The sequence below is a fragment of the Manacus candei genome, unplaced genomic scaffold (assembly GCF_025592945.1).
Source record: "Manacus candei isolate 608988 ecotype Guabito, Panama unplaced genomic scaffold, ASM2559294v1 h1tg000060l, whole genome shotgun sequence".
NCBI lineage: Eukaryota > Metazoa > Chordata > Aves > Passeriformes > Pipridae > Manacus > Manacus candei.
In genome coordinates, this window is record NW_026138108.1 from 10,741,593 (window position 1) to 10,766,104 (window position 24,512).

Sequence of the window (24,512 nt, forward strand, 5' to 3'; positions counted from 1 at the left end):
CTTCTAACAAAATTTCCTCTTACCCATTTAACAGGGCCATTATACCCTTGTGAGCACAAATTCATCTGCAAGCACAAAGTCCTTGTGACACACAGAATTACTCTAAGTCAAAGCCTGCGCTTATATTCCCTTGACTCCAGTGATAACTTAGTCTGTGACCTGAGGCAGATCACTGAATATTTGATCAGGCAACCCTGAAAGTGGTACAAATAACTTTGTTGTAACAGATATTTGGGGCCTTTATCAAGCACGTAGGCTGCTTTAAAAGACAAAAGGATTTCTACAGGTTTGATTTTGATAGAAAACCTTCTGCTGACTTCAGTAGGAATTGGAAGAGGCCTTTAAGAAGCCTATGGAAAACTAGGCTTGAACTATCCAAAGCAGGATCTGATTGATTGCATCCAGTTGATTGCAATAGATTTGTAGGGTCTTCTGTAACTACAAGTACTGCTTGTGCAAGCAAAACCCAGAAGCAGAACCCAAATAACAGTAAGAAACGCCAGCCCTAAACTCACATTCTGTTTCCACTATAAGGCAATTGCCAACAGCTCCTGCTTGGTCACATGGATAAGCAATATGATTCCAGTTTTCTCTCCAAATGCAATCTGGTCCCTTAAAAGCCCACTTAGGTCCATTCAATTGGGAATGATTGAACATAAACCAAAAAGAAGCATTACGTATCCTATCGTGAATTTACAAATATGACTCTGCGTCACAGTAAATGAATCTTTCAAAAATCCCAGTTAAAGTGATTGAGCTGCTCAAAAGGGATGCTGTCAAGCCTTGCATCAACCAGCCTGCCTTTATTTTTTATGGAGCAAATAAATAGCTTTGCAAGAAAACATTTGCTTGAGGAGAAAATAAAGTGTTGCTTCTAAGAATCAAAATGCATTTGTATTTTCAACTCATCTGTCAGCTTCTAGCTCAAGGCAACAGATCTCTATTAGTATTTATTTAATATTACATGTTTAATATTTTACAAATGTTATTACAAAACCACAGACAAGGGTAATAATCTTAGAAGTTAAAATAATACACCAAATCAGAGACGAATAGAGCTGAGCAGTGAAACAAATTCATCAGAGTCAAGAGAATAATCCACCAAAGACCTGTTTTCTGTGGCTTGTTACAGTTTATCAACAACGGATACTTCAAATACAGTTTCCAATACTTGGGGATTTTCTTGCACTCATGTAACACAAATAACCAGATATTTGTGCAGACGATGAGGTGACAAAAAAGCCTCCTGGGTGAGGACAGGGGGATAAGTCTCCATTTTGTCAGGGTCTAATTCCTCACAGAAGTTTGGCTCACAGTAGTGTTACATCCTTTGGAACAAAATCAGAAACATAAGGAGACAGGACCATGTTCTACTTAGCATGTTTAAGATAAGCAGGTAGCTCAAATGATCCTAACGCCTGCTGCTATTTCTGCAGTCAAAAGTAAACTCTCCTGTTTCTGGAGATGTTTGCTCTCACATGCTTATGCATAAAATTTCCCTACCCAGGCCCACAGTGTCTGCTTCTCCATTATCCTGCATGATAATGCTTATCACACAGAATACTAGATGAATACTAGATGAATCAAGATACTTCTTAAAAAAAAAAAAGGAAAGTGGCAATGAAAGATGAAGCACCGTGGGCAATACGTAGTCATGGATTGGAGAGTACTCTTTTAAAATGGAAACATTATTTATTTCACTAATACTGTAATTATAATGTAGTTTTTGTAGAGCAATTACTATTTTTATTAAGTGATTCATCATAGGCCTTGCAGCTGAAAGCAACACAAGTAATCTAGAGATGACTGGTCCTGCAGAGACAAAACTGTAACTCAGCAGCAGAGACAGACCATCCAGCCTGAAATCACCTGCTGACTACAGGTTTTCCATGTAGCCCTATCTACAGGAAATGGTAGGCAGCCCCTGGGATCTGCACCTCTGGGGAAAAGCACTTAGGATGCACCTGAATGCCACGGCTCCCCACCATAATATGAGAACACATTTGAAGCAGCCACCTGTATCTCATAGTGTGTGGCCCCAGCTGTGTACCAGAAGCAGGTGGCTGAGGGAAGGACCTTGCTTTCCAAGCTTAACATCTGTAGAAATAATACTGTGCTTCCCAAAAGCTTGAATATTGCACTGCACATTCATCATAGGATTACAGACCTTCACAGAGTTGGAAGGGAGCCATCAGAATCATTGAGTCCAGCTCTTGGCCCTATACAGGACACCCTAAGAGTCACACCACAGGCTTGAGAGTATCGTCCAAAGGTTTCCTGAACTCAGACAGGTTTGATGTTGTGACCACTTCCCTGGGGAGCCTGTTCCAGTGCCCAACCACCCTCTGAGTGAAAAACCTTTTCCTGATATCCAGTCTAAACCCCCTCTGACTCAACTTCATGCTGTTTCCTTGAGTCCTGTCACTGGTCACGAGGGTGAAGAGATACCTGTCCCTCTGCTTCCCCTCATGAGGATGTTGAAGACAGCAACGAGGTCTCCTTCCAGCCTTATCCTGATATTATCTGAGAACTGTGAGAAGGGCTGGTAATAAACTGCTAAAAAAATCTATACATTACAGCTCAGTAATGTGTTTTCATATAGCCAGATCCAAGCCACGATAAAGTCAGATAAGGCAGCAAATATTATGCTACCTTGCACACTACAATCTGCTACAGATGTAAGTATTTTATGTAGGTCAGGCACTGCTTCCCTGGAGACAGACGAAAAGCCATAAGGAAATCAGAGCAGTGTCAGGCCTTATTCCAGTGATCCAGTCTACTCCAAAGTTTCAATTATGCAGACAGTTGTGTCTCTCTGGTCTTGTCTATCAACATACTCTTCCCAATCAGCTCCTGCAAGGCTAAGTACAGCAGACCAGAGAACATCATCTCATGATGCAAACCGAGAGAAAACTCCTTGCACTCACGAGGAGGTAACAGCTTTGTCAGTTGAAAAAAAAGAACAGAAAAATCATCACAACACGGAGCTGCAAAACAAGGTTTTGAGAACAGAAGGCAGCTCTCTGGCCCTCACAGCGAGGAGAATGGTGTTGTTAAAAGAAGCAGCCTTCCATTTCACTCTCCCTTTCCTCAAAAAAGTGCTCCAGTGTAACTGAAAGGGGATCTGTGCTTCACTCTTGCTGAAATAACACTTTATCCCTGACAGGCAGAAGAAAAAGAATTTCAAGAAACCAGAAGTAAGAATGAGGTTTTTTTGTTATATGTTGCAGTCTCAGCAGAGAATTCTATATTCGTAAAATAAGTTCCTTTTTTTGCTATTGTACGAGAGTATGCTTTTATTCTGGCAACTAAAAGGCCCAAAATACAATGTTAGCTTCCACTAATGTTTCATAGCAGGATATAGAATTTAGTTTTATAACACATACCGCACCATTTTTCATTACCACCTATCTATCTAAGAATTTCTCTTGTATAAAAAACCTGAGAGATTCTCAAACAGAACAGCACCGTATTTTTAGAATGGTATTTAGCTGGGAAGAGATAAAGAGAAAACACACAAATCACACACAATACTGCAAAGGGTAAACACGTGAAGAGCATATGATGGAAAAAGAAAATATGTGCACTTATGCACTTTATGAATATCTTAATTCCCTTCCCTCTGGAAGGCAGCATAAATGCCTCTATATTCTACTTTGCTCCACAGTGATTTTCCTAATTTAAATAAACCAAGTAATCTAGAAAGGCTTTTCCCATCACGCCTGTGAGAAACTATCCTCCTTACAGAGTGTGGGATCATAGGTAAGTAGGGAGTTTTAGGTATCATCTCTGCAAAATTCTAGCCTTGTTACGTGAATGAAAGAATAATCCTAAATTCTGTATTTCTACCTTTGTCCCTGATTAAGTTCTTTAAAAAGATATAGGAGCTTTTTCTCTTTTTCCCCCTCCTTCCTCCTCAAAAACTAAATTCATCTGCCTGCAGATCTGTGGATCTCCTTTGCATGCCATCATCCCTACATTTTTGACTATTTTCCCCCCTGCAATAAGAAACAAGCTGTATTTTAAACATAAGAAACCAGTGTTGGCTGTGTTCCTTACCCTGATTCCCAGTTCCACATTCTCTCCTCCATATACTTCCATGCCTTCATCCAGTAGTCCAATCTCTTGGAAGTATTCTCTGTCTACTATGAAGCATCCAATCAATGCAGGACTTCTGGAAGAACAAGCCAGCAGCAACCAAAATCAGCAGATAGATTATGAACAATTTTATTATTCAGGTATAGATGATATTTATAATTGCTGGGTAAAACAGTGCATCAAAACAGGTTCTTAGGGAGGTATTTCTCGAACAGATTTATTCAGCCTTGTCTCCTAATATTCTTCATTCTAAAGTGAAACAAGTGCCACTGAAGGAAAATAGACTCCAAATTATTGCATATACATATTCACCAGAACAGACAGGATTTCAGTGCTGACAGTACTAGATCCAGGAATCCCAGCTTTGTTTCTGAGGCACCAGCCATTCCAGTCTCTGCCCCTACTAAGTCCTCAAGTTCCTTGTCTGTGATCATTTCAAAGGATACCTACTGATGAGCAGTTCTGTGTGTTTAGCTAGAAGCCAGGTTCATCTAGAGCTAAGAAAACTTGTGTCTGTAAGTTCATAAAAAAAAAAAAAAGATACTATTTCTTGAACAGGATCATCCAGATAAGGTTTTCTAACACAGAATCAAGAAATTTCTGCCCTTAGCAGCATACTGCAACATTAGTTCATTGTCTTGGGCCAAACTTAAATACATCACATATCTTTACTGAATCAGTAAGCTCTATTTATGTCATGATCTGAACCAACCAATTTTCACTACACAGAGCCAATCTTAATAAGGTAAGAGTTCAAGCACAGAGACTACAATTTCACCTTTATGAGATGCAGTGGAGAAGAACATAAAGTCATTTAGCCTCTTCATTTTTCTCATATCTTATAATTCGCAACAGCAAGAAATAAAAAGGTCTTTTCTGATTATTATGCTGGTATCAGGCACTCTGGTAACAACAGGATATTAATTAACAGGATAGGGGAAATAATCCTGCTTTTATTGGGAACACTCAAGCTACAGTAAGTGTAGACATCTGCTTTCAAACAGATTATAGGATGTCTTAATCACAAATTGTACTATTCTACAGAAATCTATATATTTATGCTTTTAAGGGTTACAATAAACACTTTATAACAATAAATTACTGTCTTTGATGTATTTATTAATGAAGAAAAAGCAGTTAGCATCACTTCAAAAGTTATTTTTCCTTTATGACAAGGTACTCTTGCTTTTAGTGCTCTATTTTGAAGTATTTCTCAGAGTATTTGCTTCCCTTTGTTATAATTCTAGAAGCATATTGGAGGTATGATAGCAGCCATCAATCAGTACACATGGTTGTGTTTGTTGGTTTGTTTTAATTATCCAACACACACATGCAGCATATTGCACTGAATAAAAGGTGCCAGGGAAAGGGCTAGGGAACAAACCTAAACATCCAATATTCATAAAGGAAATTCACTCCCCAGTCCTCATAAAGAACAGAGTTTGGGGATAAAATGGAAAAGTAGATTTCCTCTTTATTCTGTGCTTGAATACTTTTAATTTTAAAAGTCACCATACTAAAAAATCTATATAACTAATCATAGAATTGCTTGGACAGGAAGGGACCATAAAGTTCATCTAGTTCCAACACCCTGCCATGGGCAGGGACACCTTCAACTAGACCAGGTTGCTCAGAGCCCCATCCAACCTGGCCTTGAACACTCCCAGGGATGGGGCAGCCACAGCTTCTCTGGGCAACCTGTTCCAGTGCCTCACCACCCTCACAGTAAAGAACATCTTCCTGATATCTGATCTGCCCTCTTTCTGTTTTTTAGCCATTCCCTCTGTTTCTATCACTACCTGCTTTTGTCAAAAGTCCCTTACCAGCTCTCTTGGAACCATCTTTTAGGTACTGGAAAGTGCCATAAATCTCCCTGAAGAATTTTCTTCTCCAGGCTGAACAAACCCAGTTCTCTCAGCCTGTCTTCATAGGAATATTTTTATACCATTAACAGAGTTCATTAACACTGATAATAATTTCTAATGCTGTGGAAATTATCACCTCTTTTTACATATGTCTGTGGCAAACCTGATAATTTTTATCTTCTACTTTCCAGTTCTAGGTCCTGTTCTAAAGCCCAGCACATGGGTCAGCGCAGTGTTTAAGCCAACAGCTCCTGAAAAAAGTGCCTGCCAGAAAGGACAGAATGACTGGATGAAAAATACCCCTTACACTAACTCCATGTAAACTGGTTGGTAGTGATGATCCCCTTGTGCTGCCACTGCTATTTGAGATTCTGCTTTGCAGATGGTGAAAACAGGTTTCACACTTACTTTCTGCAGTGAGCCAGAGTACAGGTACCAGTGGCCTCCTCGGGTATGAATGCATATATGAATACAATATATGAATGCATATGTGAATACAACTTTGCCAGGAAACCTTTTAAAAGATTACTGAAACCCAGAGTTTTTCATGAAGACTGTGTAGAGTTACAAGGACAAAAGCTGAAGAGGACAGCTCAAGGACATGTAAATAATTCAACATTACAGTCAGTAAAACCTGTGACATAGCTCAGACCCCTCACCAGCTGTGAGCACTGTCAGTGACACACTAATCTAGGCCACAGTTACCTTATTGGAGCAGTTGTGTTCTCCAGTTTCCACCACGACTTAGGAGGGTTCAGATATCGGCACCACAGCTCCCAGTCAAACCCCTGTGCTGAGAGGGGATACTCCTCTATTTCAAAATTATCATACTTAATGTTATCAAATGATGGAGAAATTACTCTTTTTCTGTTTTCTTTTATCCTAGTGAGTACTGGTTCAGCCCTAGGGAAAAACAAAGGTAAAGTGTTAAGATTAAATGAGCAAAAGCATAACACTTACAGAAATCATAGAATAGTTTGGGTTGGAAGGGGCCTTTAAAGATCATCTAGTCCACCCACCAAATAAATAGCAGCTTCTGCCCTATAGTTCAGAAAGGGCAAAGCCTAAAGCTGTTACCCATTTAGAGCTCCCTTTGCTTTGAGATGGAGTTTTAACAGAGCAGGGTCTAGCCCAAAATAACACACTGCAATATTTTCTCTAGGATGCCCTATTGTTAACCTTGATGTTAGCTGGTGGATGGAAGAAATGAGTATCTGCATATCATAGAGCATTTATACCCTCACTACCAAATGACAATAACTTCAGGCTCTCAATATTATCAAGGACATCAGGATCAGCGTTAATAATAGATCTATCCTAGGGACAGAAACTCCTGCCTTTTTACCAGTATTTTTACTTAAGAAGCAAGGGAGATATTAAATCCAGACTGAGCAAATATAAAATACATTATTTTAGTTATGTCTGCTTTAGCAGAGTGGCAACCTCAGTGTCAAAATAACACTTTGTTTACACTGTAGAACATAAAGGAATCATAATATTTTTAATGAAAAGAAGATAAATTTGCCCTCAGGGGCAATGGGCTACATTATTAGGGGAGGTTTTTAACGTGTAGTTGTCCAATATCATTTTAATACACTGTCATTAGATGAGCAGATAACTCAAACCATAAAAATGGACCTAGATCAGGTTACACAGCACAAACACATTTTTCATGCTCGTGTCCATGACTGTGTCTGAATCTCCATTAAAAAGATCAGAACGCTAACTCACTCTCTATATGCAAGAGAAATGTCATTCAGTAACTTATAATCAGTGCTTGGAAAAAGTGCCTTGGTCAGAGAAATTCAAGGGGACACATACCATCCCACATTGAATTCCACATGGGCATCAAAGAGAGCGACTACTGGTGCTGTGGCTGCTCTCCATCCACTCACTCGGGACCGGATCAGCCCCTCCTGCTTGGTGTGTCGAACAACCTTGATGAAGCCAGGCTTGTGGGCATTCACCTCATCAACATACTTCTGCAGTTTCTCTTTGAGTTCTTCTGTAGAAAGGAAAGAATTTGGTGTTAACAAGAAGTATCAGCTCGACAAGATGCAAAACCCTGTTATTTCAGTAAAACAGGAGTAGTTTTCATACAACTACTGAGAATTCTCAAATAGTATAAAGGGGAGGCAAACAAAAAGTAGAAGGACCATAAATTATATAGTAATAAAAAAATTTCAGATGTAACTGTTTAGTCTATATGACTGGCATCAGAATCTTGGCACTGTTTAACACTAGCACGCCACAAAATAGAGTGCCATAGCTACATAAGTGCATAGTATATTACTGTAACAACAAAGATAACTATCTTATATTTTCAGAAAAAAATATGCCCAAATTGTCCATGAACTTTCTCTACTGATATTTCAAGTTAAAAAAGAATAAAATTAATTATTTTTCCTCTTTCCATTTTTCTTCCAGAACTTCGACAACCCTTTTCTATCTCTACTAAAAAGTTCCATTACTTATGCTCTTTTCTCAGCAGAACAAAGACTAGTAAAATTAATAAATTAATAAAATAATAAAAATTTATTAATTAAAATATAATAACTTTTAAACCAACAGCTATTATATCTCTGGTTTAAAGACCACTGCCTGAGAAAATGCAATATGTGCAGCTGAAATATGCTATTCACTGTTATTATTAACTGAAAACATTCTTCACTACTATTCTTTATTAGCATTGCTATGTTCTATTCATGTTATGGTACCACTCAGAACTCCCTTCATGCCATTAAGTTCCCTTTCTTCCAAATCTCTCCACAAATCAAGGAATGTCTTTGCTGTGATGCAGAATAATGCTGCTGCGGCCACAATGCTAAACTGGGTATCATCAAATCTGCATTAAAAGCTCAGTGCTGTCTAGTCCTTTCTGTGAAATATTGAGCAAGCCACTTAACTTCTCCATAATCAATTCCCCATCTGCAAAATGGGATCACCACACTTACTTCTTCATTTTCAGTCTATTTAGGCTTGAAGCCCTATAGAACAGCAGTTTTACTTTTTTTCTGTATTTGGCCTAAAGCCCTGGGGCACTGAGCAGAGGGGAGGCTGTATCAGACAAGGGATGGCATCAGAGTCCAGCAGAGGAAGGAGCAGCACCCCTGTAGTCAGTGGTGTGCAGTGGGGAAGTACAACTTCTGTCATGTTGGCTGGCCCAAATTGCTTCCCAATAAAATACAACCCAGTTTTTCTTTTAAATCTAAGAAATGAGACTTTCTCTTCTGTTTATTGCACATTTGCAGTGCAATTTGCTCTTAGCTACACACCAGGGGACATCTCTGCATTGATCCCAGGTAGCTTCTCAAAGGATCAGCCAACCACTCTGGGAACTGGTCACCTCAGACAGATCTGGACAACGTGCACACTAGAATGGTTAATGCAACAAAAAATTAAAAGCAAGCACACTTTGTTAGGCACATTAAATGTTCATTCTTGGAAAGAAGGTGGATGTGTCCTCTTTAAGTCAACAAAGATTAACAGAGCTGTTTCACAAGGGGTCATCTAACCTAAGACTGTTACAACCCATATGAACTTAGTGACCTACTTCTCTAGGACATGGAGGAAATGACAAGATGCTCAAGTACAAAAACTCCTTAAATTGATCCCTCTTTGTAGACAATCTCAGGCAGCCTCCAGGTGTGATGCCTGTGTAGTTGGTTCCACAGGCATTGCAGGACTGTGCATGCCACATACCTTAGTGTAAATGAACTCTGCATGGAAGTGAGAGAATACCAAAGAAAAGTGCTGATATTTACAGGTTTTCATAAAAACAAGAATGAAAAAAGATAGTCTGCTGACCATATCCATCACAGTACTTTAAAATGAGGTTATATTTTAGGAATTTATTGGATATATTCCTGGAATTTCACAGATTATACTGCCAACATCTATTTAATTTGTTTGTCTATGACTGCATTGCTTGGAATAAACAACATGAGCCACACACACATAGCATGGAACACTATTCTACTTTGTATTAGATTTGCTGCTTATTGATCAATACACTTTTTCTCCTTTATAAAGTCAGGAAAACATACTCATTTCTATCATACTTGTGCCGAGCCACATGTTCCTATTGTTCATTCCCTAACATACAGAGATTTGTAGCAAGCACAAAACTATCAAACCAACCACTAGCTAACAGCACTTTAAATTCAAAAGAAGACATTTATGTTACTGAAATTGTGCCCACCTAAAAATAGAGCAAAACAGTTCTCTATTCCCAAAATGTAACATTGTGGAAGGTGAATATCAAAACATGAAGATCAAAGCTTTGTTCTTGGTGTGAGTGGCTGTACATAGCTTTGCAATACCAGGAAGCTTTATTTGCCACAACAATGCAGCAGCACCACTGAGTATAAGATGTATGAAAGGAAAGCAGGTTCTAATCAAGGACTTGAAAATCAGTAGCCTTGATAGAGTCATTGTTCTCTCAATCACTTTGTTTCAGTAAGTGGGCTATTCTTACTCCTGTCACATACTTTTCCTAATGTGGACTGACTTTATAAGCTTGAGAAAACACAAAATAATTTTCATAGCTAGGCGTAGTATGGAAACAGGTGGAAATGGAACAGAAACCAAATCTTGGCTTGCCACCAGCATGACTTCAGTGCACATTACAGCTGTGACATTTACTGGGCAGGATGCACTTCCAATTTTCTGGTTACACTGCAGCTTTTTGCAAACTAAGTGAATGGCCTGAGCAGGTCTCAGAGGAACCTTGCATGTTTACCCATGGTCAGTCAGTATGGAGGAATCTTCTCCTGGACTTCAGTATCAGCCTTAGGGGGTGGAGGAAAGTGCTGCATTTTACCTAATTTTAAACCCCGGCCCACAAGCAGTGCCTTATTCTGTAGCATGTCCACAGGAGACAAAGCAGTATTTTGCAGTCAGGTACTTTCTGGCCTTTGTTATTTAAAACAGATCAGCCTTGCTTTGCAAAGGCAGAGTGCTGAGCAGAGCATTATGTGCACCCTTTGTCTTACAACACCCACTGGGCACACTCTCCCAGAAGAAAAGATACGGCTACTAAAAAAAATGTATCATTTTCACTCAGCCATAGGACAGAGCAGACATGTAACTGAAGCTTAAAAAGTCACTATTTTGGGAAGAACTTTAAAGATGGCCTAGCAAAATACTTGAGTCAGGTTTTTTCATGCATTCCACATCTTCCTGACTTTCACATGAGAAATCTGAATTCAGCTGTGTTTGACAGCTTTAGAGCACCCTGCCCAAGTGGCCTGAATGACGGGACTTTCCCCTCAGAAGTAATCATGCACTTTGTGATGGCACTGATGGTCATCAGCAACATCATTTTAACACACGTTCTGCTTTTTTCCACTTCAAGATTGTTTGCCTGAATAATAAACAGTCTTTTTTATTAATTATTGTGCTTCACTGCTTTATGCCACCATGGGGAGAAGAAAGAGAATAAGCAAATGTGTCATCTTCAATACACTGTTGATTCAGTGTCTAATTATAGAAACAAACAGGCTTATAAAGATAGATGCATTTGCCTTTCAGCACAGAATCTCTCATATAAGGACTCAATTTGACTATGCTGAATGAGAATCTGCAATTGGAGTGAGAGAGTAGCCATATATGGAATGGGAAAATGGAGCCGATCTGGCACTCAGAAATGTTGCACTCTACCACCTGTCTCTATGTGGTACAGATGTCTGGAGAGCACAGCACAACTCTCCTCACAAATGTAGAAAACATAATTAACGTGCCATAATTATGTTTAATATTAACATAATTAAGTTCAAACACTCTAAGAGGTTGTTTGTTTGCTTTTCACAAATCCACAAAGATTTTGTTTGTCGAGTTTCCCTACTAAGTATGACAAAGCAGCGCTAAAGACTTCGTGCAACTTTGCCTTCTCAGGAAGCACAGAAGCAGAGCAGGATACAGCAAGAAGTATAAGGAGTCAGAAGGCTTCAGACATCCCACAGCTACAGAGATTGTACATGAAGGGATCATTTAGCTGACACAATCCTTCCTTTCAGGATATGGTCTGAGGAAATGGTAGCTTGAGAGATCCCCTGGCAATGCAACTGCTCTCCTTGCAACACTGCAGCTTCCTTGGCCTGTGCGGCCAGACCCAGCTCAGAGGGGTGACCTAGACCACAGTCCTGCCTCCTCTTTGAATGCTGGAGGTTTTGCAGCAGGGCACATGATATGCAAAAGATTTCTCAGATATGCCCCAGGGAGTTCCTCGAGAGGAAAACCATCTGTTGATGGTATGTAGGTGAGGATCATGATCTTCATCAAGCCTCAGCCCAAAGTGCCTATTTTTTGTAAGCCTCTATTCTCCCTAAGTTGAGAAGTTATCAGGCTTGATGTTCAGCGATATAAGGTGTCTTAGCCCCTTTCACCAGCGTCCTACAGCAGCTGTGGATTTGTCCTCAGACTTCAAACTTTACAGTTATTGATACAGTGTTGTCATAAATAACAAATTACTGCCTCACAGCCATAGAGGAGCTTAGAGAACAACCAACTAAGTCTCACTTTCGGTAACTTTCAATGTACTCCCACACTGAGTTCTTAAATGAGTCCTCACATCTCTCAGAACAATTACATTTATGAAGCCCCACACTCATGCTTTGCTGAGACAGATGCATTTTACTGAGTTTTTAAAACTCTTCTTAGCTGTAAGTTTGCCAACAGAGCTAAAATAACAAATAAATAAATAAATAAAAGCTCTCTCATAACAATGCATTTCCTAAAGCTTGAAAGTCCCTGCTGATGCTGGCATAGCAGAATGTATGTTGGATGTTACTGCCATCTCTGCAAACCTTGTGCTTTTACCTTTAGGGAAAAAATTATTTTCATGTCAAAGGCCCAGGAATTACCATGTCTCTCTTTAACCTTAGCACTTGGCACAAACATGGCTTCTTTTACTGCGCAGGGAATTACTTTTCAATACAGAATGGGGTTTAACTTAACAATTAGCCTCCCTTGTGCCAGAAATTGTGGATTGACACATTATATGAAAGGGACAAAATCCTGCCAATTCATTATATTTATGCTTTAGCTCTGCGTGTTCACTGAGCTGCCTAGAAGACACACTCTGGTTCCCAGGTAAAGAAAAGTGCTGGATATTTTCTTAAATCATAAAGGGCACTTTTAAAGGCAAATCATTACAGCAGTTGCAAGAACACAGTGGAGCTAATTCCTGGTTTTGGAGCCAAGAGACCACTGATCAGCTTGCTTCTGGCAAGGTTCCCAGAGCCTTCCTGAACACCCTGAGCAGCAGGTCAGAACAGGATCTCCTGCCCTGCACAAAGGCAAAGCGGCCACCTGGCAGAGCACGAGAAGTCAGTTCACCAGGAGGGCTGCTGCTGCCATACTGGGAACATCTGTCTCATCAGGTACATCTTGCTTCTGCATGAAAGACCAGGAAACTGGCAAAAGGACAAAATTCACACAAGCCAATTAATTAATTTTAAACCGAGATTTTTCCATCTTCTTTACCTGAATTTTTTTGTGGCTCAAAGTCTTTGGAGCAGAAAAAAGCTGCTTTTCCATTCTTCCAGTAACAATTTTACAGCCTTTAGAAAAACAGAATGTATTAACATAGCCCACTTACTTTCTGGCAAAGAAAGCCTGTTATAACAGGTTTGCTGCAAAACCTCTCCTCTCTTCCCTCTCAGTTCCTCTGTAGGCAACCAACCTGAATTCATGTACTAACTTGAATTCATGGCAGCAGCTAGGCATGTAAGAGAACCTGTGTGCTGCACTTTATCTAATAGGGTTCTACACTGGATTATGTCACTTATTTCATATGCAGTTCAGTGCTTCATCGTTTTTATTTTCCTTACCTCTGGTCCCTTATCTTTCATGCTCAAGTGATCACCTCTCATCTCTGTAGCAGGAGCAGATAATTCCAAATGGAAAATATTTATAACCAGATAGAGGCATGTCATTTGTAATGCACATGTGTATAGAGAGTGTTTGCAACAGAGGGTAACAATGCACAAGCAGATAAGGAGAGCTTGCTGTGCACACGTATTTAATAACCTCATGTTATCTGGTAATAGATAAACCACCCAAGGGAAATTACTAATGTGATGCAAGGGATTGATCTGGACAGACCTCAAAAACAGAAAAGCAGTATAGCCCTTCTCCTCCATTACCATACCTAACTTGTACTGTTGACAGAGATGCATAATCTAATCTCAGAAGTTCAGACTCTCCACATGTAAAGCCAGCAAAAGTAATGAACTTTCACAGTCACAACCTTTGCATTCAGCAAACCAAAATCTCAGCTGCTGTCAAACCTCCTCAGGTCTATTTAGATAAATGAGGCCGACAACAATTCATTCCAGCTCACATCTTGGACTACAAGCCAAGGATTTCTCTACTTGAGCACATGAACTGCACCCTTCTCCTACAATAAAGGCAAGAAAGAAAAAAAATACATTTCCCCTTTCAGCCCTACACATGCACACACTCTTTCAAATGCCCAAAAGAATCTAGTACAGAAGAGTGGGAAGCACACACGTTGCTTTCAAAGGGGTTGATGGGGCTGCTTTGGTCCATTCTCTGGTCCTTCACAAACATCATGTCTATGCATAAAGAGCTTAGGTGGACATTTCACTGAATCCTCTTGTAAGGTCCTGGAATCTAAGGTACAGAAACACCATACCAGTAAATAATTCCACTTCAACAGCAATCAGTAAACTCACACAGCTCCCTACACAAAACAAGCTTTACATAAGATACATAAGTGATCTGTGCTGGCAACTATTCCTTGAACCATCTAACAGACACGTTCACTACTTGGGTTCATTCTGGTTTTTTTTCTAAATGATGCATAGTTCCAATCCCAGCCATGCAAATAGGATTCCACCCTCCAGATCATTAGGTCCTACCTAGAAATATTGCTGCATCTTAATAAATTCCAACAGTATGGAAACTCTGATAGTCTGGTAGGTGAACGCTATGTTATGGAGGAGGGGGATACTGAAGAAAGAAATATTACATCTGTTATTCTTTGTTAATAACTGTTCTCTTGAAGTAATGTATTATCAGGGCTGTAAATCTCTTTTATTTCCCTTCTATTATTTATTAAGTACTGTTCAAAGACAGTACTCAATTCCTGTTCTAAGCACATTGCATGGTAAGTATCTCCGAGCCCAGGTGCTAGCAGCTGAGTCTCACAACACTTTGCAAGACAGAGAGATAAACTGAGATGCCAGATGAATCTGCAAGGTCACACCAGAAGTTACAAAAGGGGAGTCAAAACCCTGGATCTCCCAAATCCCGGGGCTGCACATTAACACTGCACCATTTCCCTAAGGCTGTGGTTCTGCAGCTGGAGCCACAGCCCATATGGAGCCCTGAGAACTCTGTGCAGATGCAAGAGCTCATCCACATCACTGTGTCGAGATTAAGAGGCAGCAGATATCCAGAGATCTTGCTAATGTCAACAGAAATGCATAGCAACAAAGGAATTGAACACTGCCTTTCCATTCCACTAACAGCAGGAGAGACTCACATGCTTATCTCTCAGTACAGAGTAGAGCTTACTAAAGGTAAGTGTTAACATTAAGAGAGGAAAAGAAAACAAATTTGCTCTTAGGTGAACATTCCTTCCAGCTCTTTAATGCAGCAAGGCAGGATTAATAAAAAAAAAAAAAAGGCACAAAATGTCTTTTCTTAGATTGCCAGGTAGGTGTGTACATGTTTATACCAGTGAACATGCAAACATGAGATAAATGTGGAACAGGCACTTTCCAAACACTGCCAACAGTTGCCAACAGCCACGCAAGCAGCAGAGGTACAGAAGCTGCTACGTATTTCTTCATGGCAATCCTAATCCTGCCAACAGAAGGGTGTTTAAATTTCAAAATATCTTTAAACACAGACCTGTAATTATATAAATTTAATTATTTTTCTCAATGTACAGATCGTTGGATGCTTGAATTAATCTCAGCAGGAACAATATTCCACTCCAGTTTATATTGTGTGACTGCTTCCCGTTTAGGGACTGTTATTGGATAGATCATGGCTACAATAATGTGATCACAACAAAGTTTAAATCTGGTCAGAAACAAGCACTATCACTGAAATCAGATATTCATATCACAGCTGATGCAAGAACAACTTCTAATGTTTATCTGGATACAATAGTTTTAGAAGGGGGTCATGAAGTGAGAAGCATACAAGCACTAAGACTGTGCATTAGAGCTGACACAGTGATAGAATACACTGCTGAAATAACCTTGGCCAAAATTCTGAGTCCATAATTTCATTTCTTTGTGTTCCTGAATTCGTCTGTAAAACGACCTTTAAATGTTAAAGAGGAGTGCCTGAGAAATGCGTTCTAGTCCCAGTTGGATAGCAGCTGTTTCCAGTAATCCAAGAGGCACATTTTTTTTTTTTTTTAATGTACAGTATTTACTTCTAATTTATTTCTTGGACATGTATGGAACAGAAAAATCACTATTCAGAAAAAGAAACCAAATGCCTGAACAGAGCCAGATCAGACTGTATAAATCAAGAAAAACACAATCTAAAGAGCACATTAGAAATCTCTGCATTTCTATAACCATAAGATGCAGCAAGCTGCTCACTGTACTGTAAACTTGATAAATAATCATGACTCCAAGAAACAGTGTGGCAGTTCATGGTATGATAACAGATTCATACAGGAAAAGAAACTGCCAATTAAATCACAATAGTCCAAGTGTAACTACTTTGTTTCTGGAGTGGATTCAGAGGAAATTAGTCACATAAGTTACATTAAAAATGGAATATGCAAATATGCAGTTAGAACTGTATGAAACAGAGCTGCTAATATTCCTCTCTGAATCAAACCTTTCTCTAACAGCTGAGAACAGGACTGTAAAAGGAAGAGGAAACAGAAAGCAACCACAGAATATTGTTTTGAGAGGGACCTCTGCAATCCAATCCTTGACTCAAAGCAGGTCCAAGTAAACAATATGATATAATATTCACTATTAAATAGTTATTTAAAAGAATGACAGAGAGCATTAAAAGTCAGGTTTTGGTTTCAATAAGTAGGACTTAGCCTTGCATGCCACATTAATTTTTATTAAAATCTTACTTTATATCAGAAATTATAATCTAACATTGTATTTGCTGCACAGAATTACTTCTTTGGGAGTAAACCAATATCTAGCACACACAAAATCTGATACTACGAAAGTCTCCTCGAGAGTCAGGACAGCAATAACAGTATTTCATGATGCTTTTTCTTTTGTTTTGTTTTTGTGGTTGTTTTTTGGTTGTTTTTTGTTGTTTTGTTTTTTTTTTTAACCTTGTCCAAATGTAGAGTTACCAGCTATTTTGAATGAATGACTCTTACTCTACCTGACAATTCTTACACATCAGACACAAAATTTTCTGTCTGTATTCCAGGTCAGAAAGATTGATTTCTTGACTAGCTGTGATGATGTTGTGTGTGTCCCGTGATCTTGTCCTTTCAAAGGTGGGTTGCCCCTCACAAAAGAATTCAATTCACCACAGCAATAGCAATACAGCACCCAGGACACCAAGGAGAAATACAGCTTGCCTGGGTAGGACGGTTCTTTTCAACAGATGGGATTAGTTCACAAAAAGGACTTTTTTTTTTATTATCAGCAGTGCCGCAGTCACACAAGATGTTTCTCAGAAGAAAAATAAAAGCAAATTATACCAATATGAGTAATTTTTTGTTCATTATTCTAATGGCTAACAGATCGCTGGCAGTGCAAAGAAGAGTAGATCAGTTAATACCCCTTGCAAATAAAAATTTTACATGGTGAAATAATGTTATCACTGAAGTCAATGAGAACTTTTCAGTAAACGCTGTTACATGTGCACTTCCACTACAACCCTGTGAGGAATGTCACCTCACTGACCACTGCCAAGTTCATTTGGGAGGAGCTGGTAGGTATCTACTGTGCTATTTAAGTCATGGGGTTTCACGTCATTTGAATAACTTTGAAGTTACAACTCCTTATTTTTGAAACTGCTAAAAGTATGGACAAAATCCAAATAGTTTTTACTCCTGTAAAGCCCTCATTCAAATCAGAAATTATTTGGCCTGAATACCATAAGAGCTGCAGGATTTGTTTCCATCTAAAGATAGAAACTGCTTTTTTGGAAGAATCAACTATGAACATTTTCAAATTAAAGCAACAAATTCTGGGTTGCTTCTTTCCCAGAATATTTGCTTACTCCTTAGGAGTAACACAGTATTGGGACTGTGCCATTTGGTAGCTGTGGAAAATCTCTAAATCCAGCACACACAATCTCCAAGTAAACTGCTTATTAGAGTGCTCTATCATCCACTGCTTCCTAAAAATCCCTAACTCCAAGTCTTAAGAGAACACAACACCATGGAATTTGTATCCTTAGATTAAATATATCAGCATGCAACAAGCAATTCCAAGCCTTCCATCAGCTATTATAGAAAATTTCTCTGTAAGCATCTCATCACAATTGATCCATTAGTTTTAAAGAAATGTTTGGGAGTTTTAAAGAAATGTTTGGGAGTTAATTGTTATATTACAATTGCTGTTCATGTCCTTCAGGAAAAAAAAAACCAAAGGTGAGGGATTAAAAATAACCCAGGCAGGAACTTGAAACTAAAATTCATCATACCTTTTCAATTCACAATACAGGAACAGTACTGCTACTAGCCTCCTATTGCAGTCTGGAAGAGATTTGGTTAAATCCTGCTTAATTAGGAGTATGTTATTTTAAAACTAAAGTATGTTAATGTGGCTATTAGCATGCCTCCCAGCAGGGTGGAAACCTTGTTTGCATAAAACATGAACACAGAAGAACATACACCAGCCTTGCCTTTCCTGCTCCCTAGAAACAACTGGTAATAGTGTCAATATTTTTTTTTACAATATAAGCAGAGCTGGTTGGGGCTGGCTGAGAAACCCAGAAGGAAACACGCAGCAGTTCCTGACCTGCTGCCGGGGATTCCTCAGGTAGCAGCTCCTCTGTCTGAGTCTGTCCCGCACCAACACCCGGCACTGCTGAGGGCAGCAGCTCCCGAGATGCTGAGGGCAAGGGGCACAGAAAATGGACTGAACTCAAAAACACAACCTGGGCGCTGAAATGTCTGACATCTCGGGAGATTTCCCTAAAGAAAAATTCCACAGGTGAAGACAATCCCTAAACTTGACAAAAACCATTTAAATATTTTTTTTTTCATTGAGTATTAAGCAAACAACAGCCCAGAACAATATTCTTGAATTACAGTTTCTCATACCAATATTTAGGTATATTACACCAGCTTTGATTGACATTTTTGTTTTGGTAGAATTCACAATAATTTCAGTTTGTTTCCTTTCTCGTTATTTTTTTGTCATTTAATTTTAGCTCTTTACTTCAAGATTTACATTGTGAAACAACACTTTAACACCTGTGGTCAAAGCAGAGAGACTCTTGGGATCCATCAGTCACTGCCAATTAAGGGCAACTCAGGATCTGTCAAACTGATTGTTCATGTGGAAAACTACACACATGGGCACTTGTACCCAGGTCTTTCCCTACCACATTTTTCATATTAGCTTCATTTTCTCAATAAATGCAGCAAATTTAAATGACTTCATTAAGAGCTCCCAGCATAATTTTTACTGATGTTATTATTTTTATACACATTATACTTCTGAATCCTGACACTTATGTAAAATAGTGCCTGGGAATTTTAAGGTCTTTTACAGGATTAAGTACTGTCTGTATCTCATTTAGCTAGCCATGATGCACTCTGTGGTACTGCTAACCTACTAGACTCCATTTATTACAGAGATTCAAAGGCTTGAAATTACTACCTCCTATCCAATTCTTCCAGTATCCCGTTTGACCTTTCAGTGAACAATGATTTTGCACAGATATAGGCTAATTTCCTTGGACTAGATTTTCATTTGCAATAATTTGCAATTTGATTTGCAGTATATCCACATTTTTCAGAATAGTTACTGCCTGACTTCTCAGATTTAAACCTTTTAGCATCTTCAAAAGATGTGCTTCCTGCACAGCTAAATTTGTAATGAAATTCCATGATTAAATTCTCTCCTTCTATGAGTATTAAATTTCTACCTTTCCTGCATACTGCAATATATATGGCATTGAAGACCACTTGACAACTTCAGACTGCGTAATGATCTCATTTTCCTGTATGGAATTCATCTTGGCTAACCTTTGAGGGTTTATACAGCTATATTCTTATTATTATGCCGCAGCAGGAGATTGCTGCAGAAGGTAGTACACTCAGGGTTATAATTAATATCCAAACCTTTAAAATCCCGAGCAGCATTTATTCCATAGTAATTTTGGTGATCTTTCCAAAGCTCAAAAAGCCTCATACATGGGTGTCTCAGAAAGCTGAATAGCAAGAAGCTACTTGAGACGTGTGACTCTTTCATCTCCAAGGCCCTCACATCACCCACTTTTTAAATCTGCCCTGATATAAGTTACAAGTGAGTAAATTGTACTCCACATAGCAAACATGGCTGTCCTACGTATGTTAAGTGGCCTAAACAGACTGCAAGTGAACATGAAGCTTCTGTGGTGTTTTGTGAGTCAGCCTAAGAAATGTACATGAAGGTCACACAGCCAGTCAGCCTCGTGTATTTTCCGAAATTCTTGCTCTCTGTCACTAACACTGTAGATGTCAATTAGAGGCACCATGCCACGCTGAAAGAAGGCAAGACAGATCAAAACACCATGGACATTTTTGGTCCTGAGACTGCCACCTCAGCCATGATATGAACCAGCAGGTTACACATTTCATTTGACCAAACAAAGAAGATGCTGCCTTGATGTTCGTTGCCCTACTACCACTGGCTAAATGCTGCTTCAATTTATAAAGCACCGAAAAAGTCCATATAACAACATACATACTTACTAAAATTAGGGTATAATTACACCTCATTTATCACCATACAAATCTTTGCCTTTGGATAGCAAAGTGTCCCAGCTTTATACAGTCCTTGACCACCTGTATTCTGCACATTTCCTCCTAAGAGGTGTATACACTTGTCAGAAGAGCTACTTGCAAAGTCATTCTCAAAGGATCTGGCAGGGTTTGCTACCAGGCCTACAGCAGCAGCTCACGTGAAGAACTTGAAGCACATGCTGCAATTCCAATTAGGGAACTCAAATGAGGAAAATAAAACTCCAGCAAATGCCATAAACATAGGAAGACAAAATACCTGAAAAGGCAAACAAAAAGTGGTCACAGTTCAAGTACTACCAATTGGAGACTACCCAATGTTCCTGTCCACAGACAAATCAGGGTGATTAAAACACAGAGCGACAGTAGGTTTCATAACATCTCTTTGAAAATCATGGCACGTGTTTTGTGTTTATTTTTTATTACCATCCAGAGGAATAAACCTCCCAAACCTACAGCAAAAGCAAATAACTTTCTGAAAAGCAAAAAGACCACAAGCTCCTAGCAAGAAGTTACTCTCAGTTTTTTTGCTAAGTTGCACTTGAAAGCTTATGTCAGAGTTCCTTTTCTTATTTGCTGTGTGAGTGAAGCTTCTCTGTAGCTAAAAAGTAAACACTGTGGGTGTTAATTGGAAGCATTTGTGAAAACTAATTAAAATCACTGCGCTGAAATCGTGCTTCAGAAAAGGTTTTTTGTATCAAATCCTAGCAAAGATTTGTTCTTCTTGTACATGCTTTGTTTAATCCCTTCAGGTAGATAAACAACATATCAGTCGCATCTTAGCAAAGGGAGGGAGTAAATCTAAAGACATTAATTAGGGACCTTGGTACAAGTTATCACTGGATAAAACTGAAATGAAGGGATGTGTATCCTTCCAATTCTAAACCACAGCACCACTGCTTCCATGTGACCATTCCCTAATGAACTAGTCTCCTCCATCCTTCTGATCTCATCAGGACTACCCTTCCCTAATGATGTGAAATGGACCTGATATTTGATATGCACTAGCACTCACAAATCCCTCTGAAACCAGCTGGCAACAAATGCATGTAAAATTTATGAGAAGTTGGATGAGCTGTCTTCATTTCCTCTTGTCTGTATCCATATATAACATCTACATTTATTAAACGATGCCTTATTTTTCTCCACCCATCTGCTGCTTTGATTTTGAAACTTATTTTGTCCCATTGGTTTGATTTGCACTGTAATGAAGAAAATCAGCAGGAGTACCAGGGCATACCACTGAAAGGCTCTTCACTAAAATCTTGTCATTCTCTTCGCTAAAATCCAGTCATTTCTTTCTCTTCATAAACACTTTGTATTTCACTACTACATGGCCCATCACCATTAAAACGCCTCTGTTTGAAAGCCTAAAATATCCACTACATAGTGTAATCAAGTACATATGGCTGGGAATTACCATTCAGCAAATAAAGACTCATCCTGTAAGGACAGGTGGCATCCCAGGACACATCTGAGCTCACAGCACATGGAGCTGTGGGGATGTACCACCTCCAGGTCTGGGAACAGCTCGGTTCATTTATCTGTGAGACTGAGCCTACAGTACAGGATTGGGATGAAAGTTTGTAGATATTTAATGTTTAAGGTGTCAGTGACACAGAAATGGTCTTTCCAGTATAAGTCAGGTTTTCACTGCATATCCCTTGGAAGACTGTACTCCATCAAGGCATGTTTTAGAGCTCTAGCAGAGAGCCCTGTAATACCAGAGGAAAGCACCTGTCACCTACGTTCTTCTGCCTGAAATGGTGAACAAATATTTAGCTATCCTGGACCTAGGCCATGCAGCAAACCTTACAGATAAAGGCTGAGGACTTGGATCTACTTCAAATTGTTAAAAAAACCACAAGCAGAGATGGGACGGGATGCTGTGTACAGGGTACCACAGCTCTGTGGCTGAACAAACACACTGCCATGCTCTGGACCAGTGGCAGCTCCCTGAGCCACCACCCCACTTGCCACACACTGGTTGGGCACACTCTTCAGCTTGACTTCACCTACCCAGGCCCTGGGACATGGTATAAAACCATCTGAGTTGGCTCATGCACAGTTATCTCAGGTCTGGTGTCTTGCAAGTGCAGTAAAACTTTTAATTTTCCACACCAATATGGCACTCTTAAAATACTACTAACTATTCTCTTTGAATCTGTATTTTTAATAACCACGATGTTTTAGTCATATGAGACACTGCTCTGGAGCTCTATCCTTTTAATTGTTGAAGAGAAGGTACTTTTACAACTCCTTAACATCTGGCCATCAGAAATACTTCTATGAATTAAGATGACAAGAACAGCTTTAGTGAGAACTATTCAGCATCTGAATTAAACAAATACAGTCAGTGAGGCTCAGCTGGGCACATAAATCAAAAGCCATTATGTCCACATGCAAAAATGCAGCCCAATTTTATTTATGCTTTAACTTTATATTTCTGGCTTAAATTTCCAGTCATTTTAAATCTTTTTTATTAGCGTAACAAAGCTATTACTGACGTTGGAGAATTTGAAACCTAACTGGGCATAGTCTTGGGCAACTTTTTCCAGCTCACCCAGCTTTGAGCAGGAGGGTGGGACTAGAAGGTCTTCAGAGGTCACTTCTTTCCTTGGCTGCGCTGTGACTCTGTGGTAGAGCTCACATCTGCCTCAGAGAGGATGCATTAATTTCTTTTGGTGCACACCTATCTTGTGATAAAATAAACAAGCAGATACAGAACAAATTGCAACGCTGAATAGAAGGTCTGAGAGCCACACAGGAACTGGGATGTATGTGATTCAGCCCTTGAAGGCTTCTGTGAGCTTGGAACATCCAGTCCTAACATTACCAAATCTGGTTTTAATAATAATAATTTTTCAATTTCATAGATAAAATAAAGCCCTGCCAAGAAACGAAGCATAATGTTTCTGACACTGTAGGGTCATGACTTTTGAAATAGGTGTCTGAAGCTTGACTCCTAAGCCCTTGCTTAGGTCACTGAATAGAAGTTTTCTGATTTTTACAGGTCTGCAGAGACTAGACACTACAACATTCAGCTGAATGAACAGGGTCACCAGTAGTGAGATAATAGGACTGAGACTGTGGCACTAATGTTTATGAAACTCTGTGCATCAGTGACTAAGTAAAATTACAAAACCCTTCTACTTTAAAGCTATCTACATCAGTTAATAAATACCAATCAAGCTGAAGTTGTTCCGTGTCACAAGTCTTCCAAGAGCAACAGTTTGCTTAAGAAATTGAGTTTTGCAATTACTTGCTTGCAGATGGTAAATGGGAAAGTATTAATGTGAAGGAATATGGTGATCTTACGCACCATAGGCTGTTATGCAAAGAACAAGCTGTGAAGCTTTCTCTGTGTATTCTCCATACATAATTCAAACGGATTGCAGAGCCTGACTGACTGGTTTTCTTTCAGAGATATCTATGTAAAAGGCTCAAAAAAAATTTAATAATGTGGATGCAGTCAATGGTTACCAACTACTGTGAATATTACAACATGAGAGATACTAAAGATATCTCTAGCGCTGCTTATTGGCACAGGAACATTCACAGGACTTCTAAGGGCTTTCAGAAGATCTAATTTTTCCATATTTGTCTAAGCCTCACAA

General features: G+C 39.2%; 1 protein-coding gene across 3 annotated transcripts in view; it reads right to left on the reverse strand.

The window, feature by feature from the left end:
* The window catches only part of GALNT18 (polypeptide N-acetylgalactosaminyltransferase 18), a 226,165-nt gene that overhangs the window by 68,673 nt on the left and 132,980 nt on the right, over positions 1–24,512 (reverse strand). For all 3 annotated transcript variants that reach the window (XM_051803827.1, XM_051803826.1, XM_051803828.1), the window contains exons 5-7: positions 7,785–7,968; positions 6,669–6,866; positions 4,060–4,174 (exon numbers count right to left, since the gene is read on the reverse strand). In XM_051803827.1, coding sequence (XP_051659787.1) covers positions 4,060–4,174; positions 6,669–6,866; positions 7,785–7,968 — 497 coding nt within the window. The remainder of the gene's footprint in view (positions 1–4,059; positions 4,175–6,668; positions 6,867–7,784; positions 7,969–24,512) is intronic.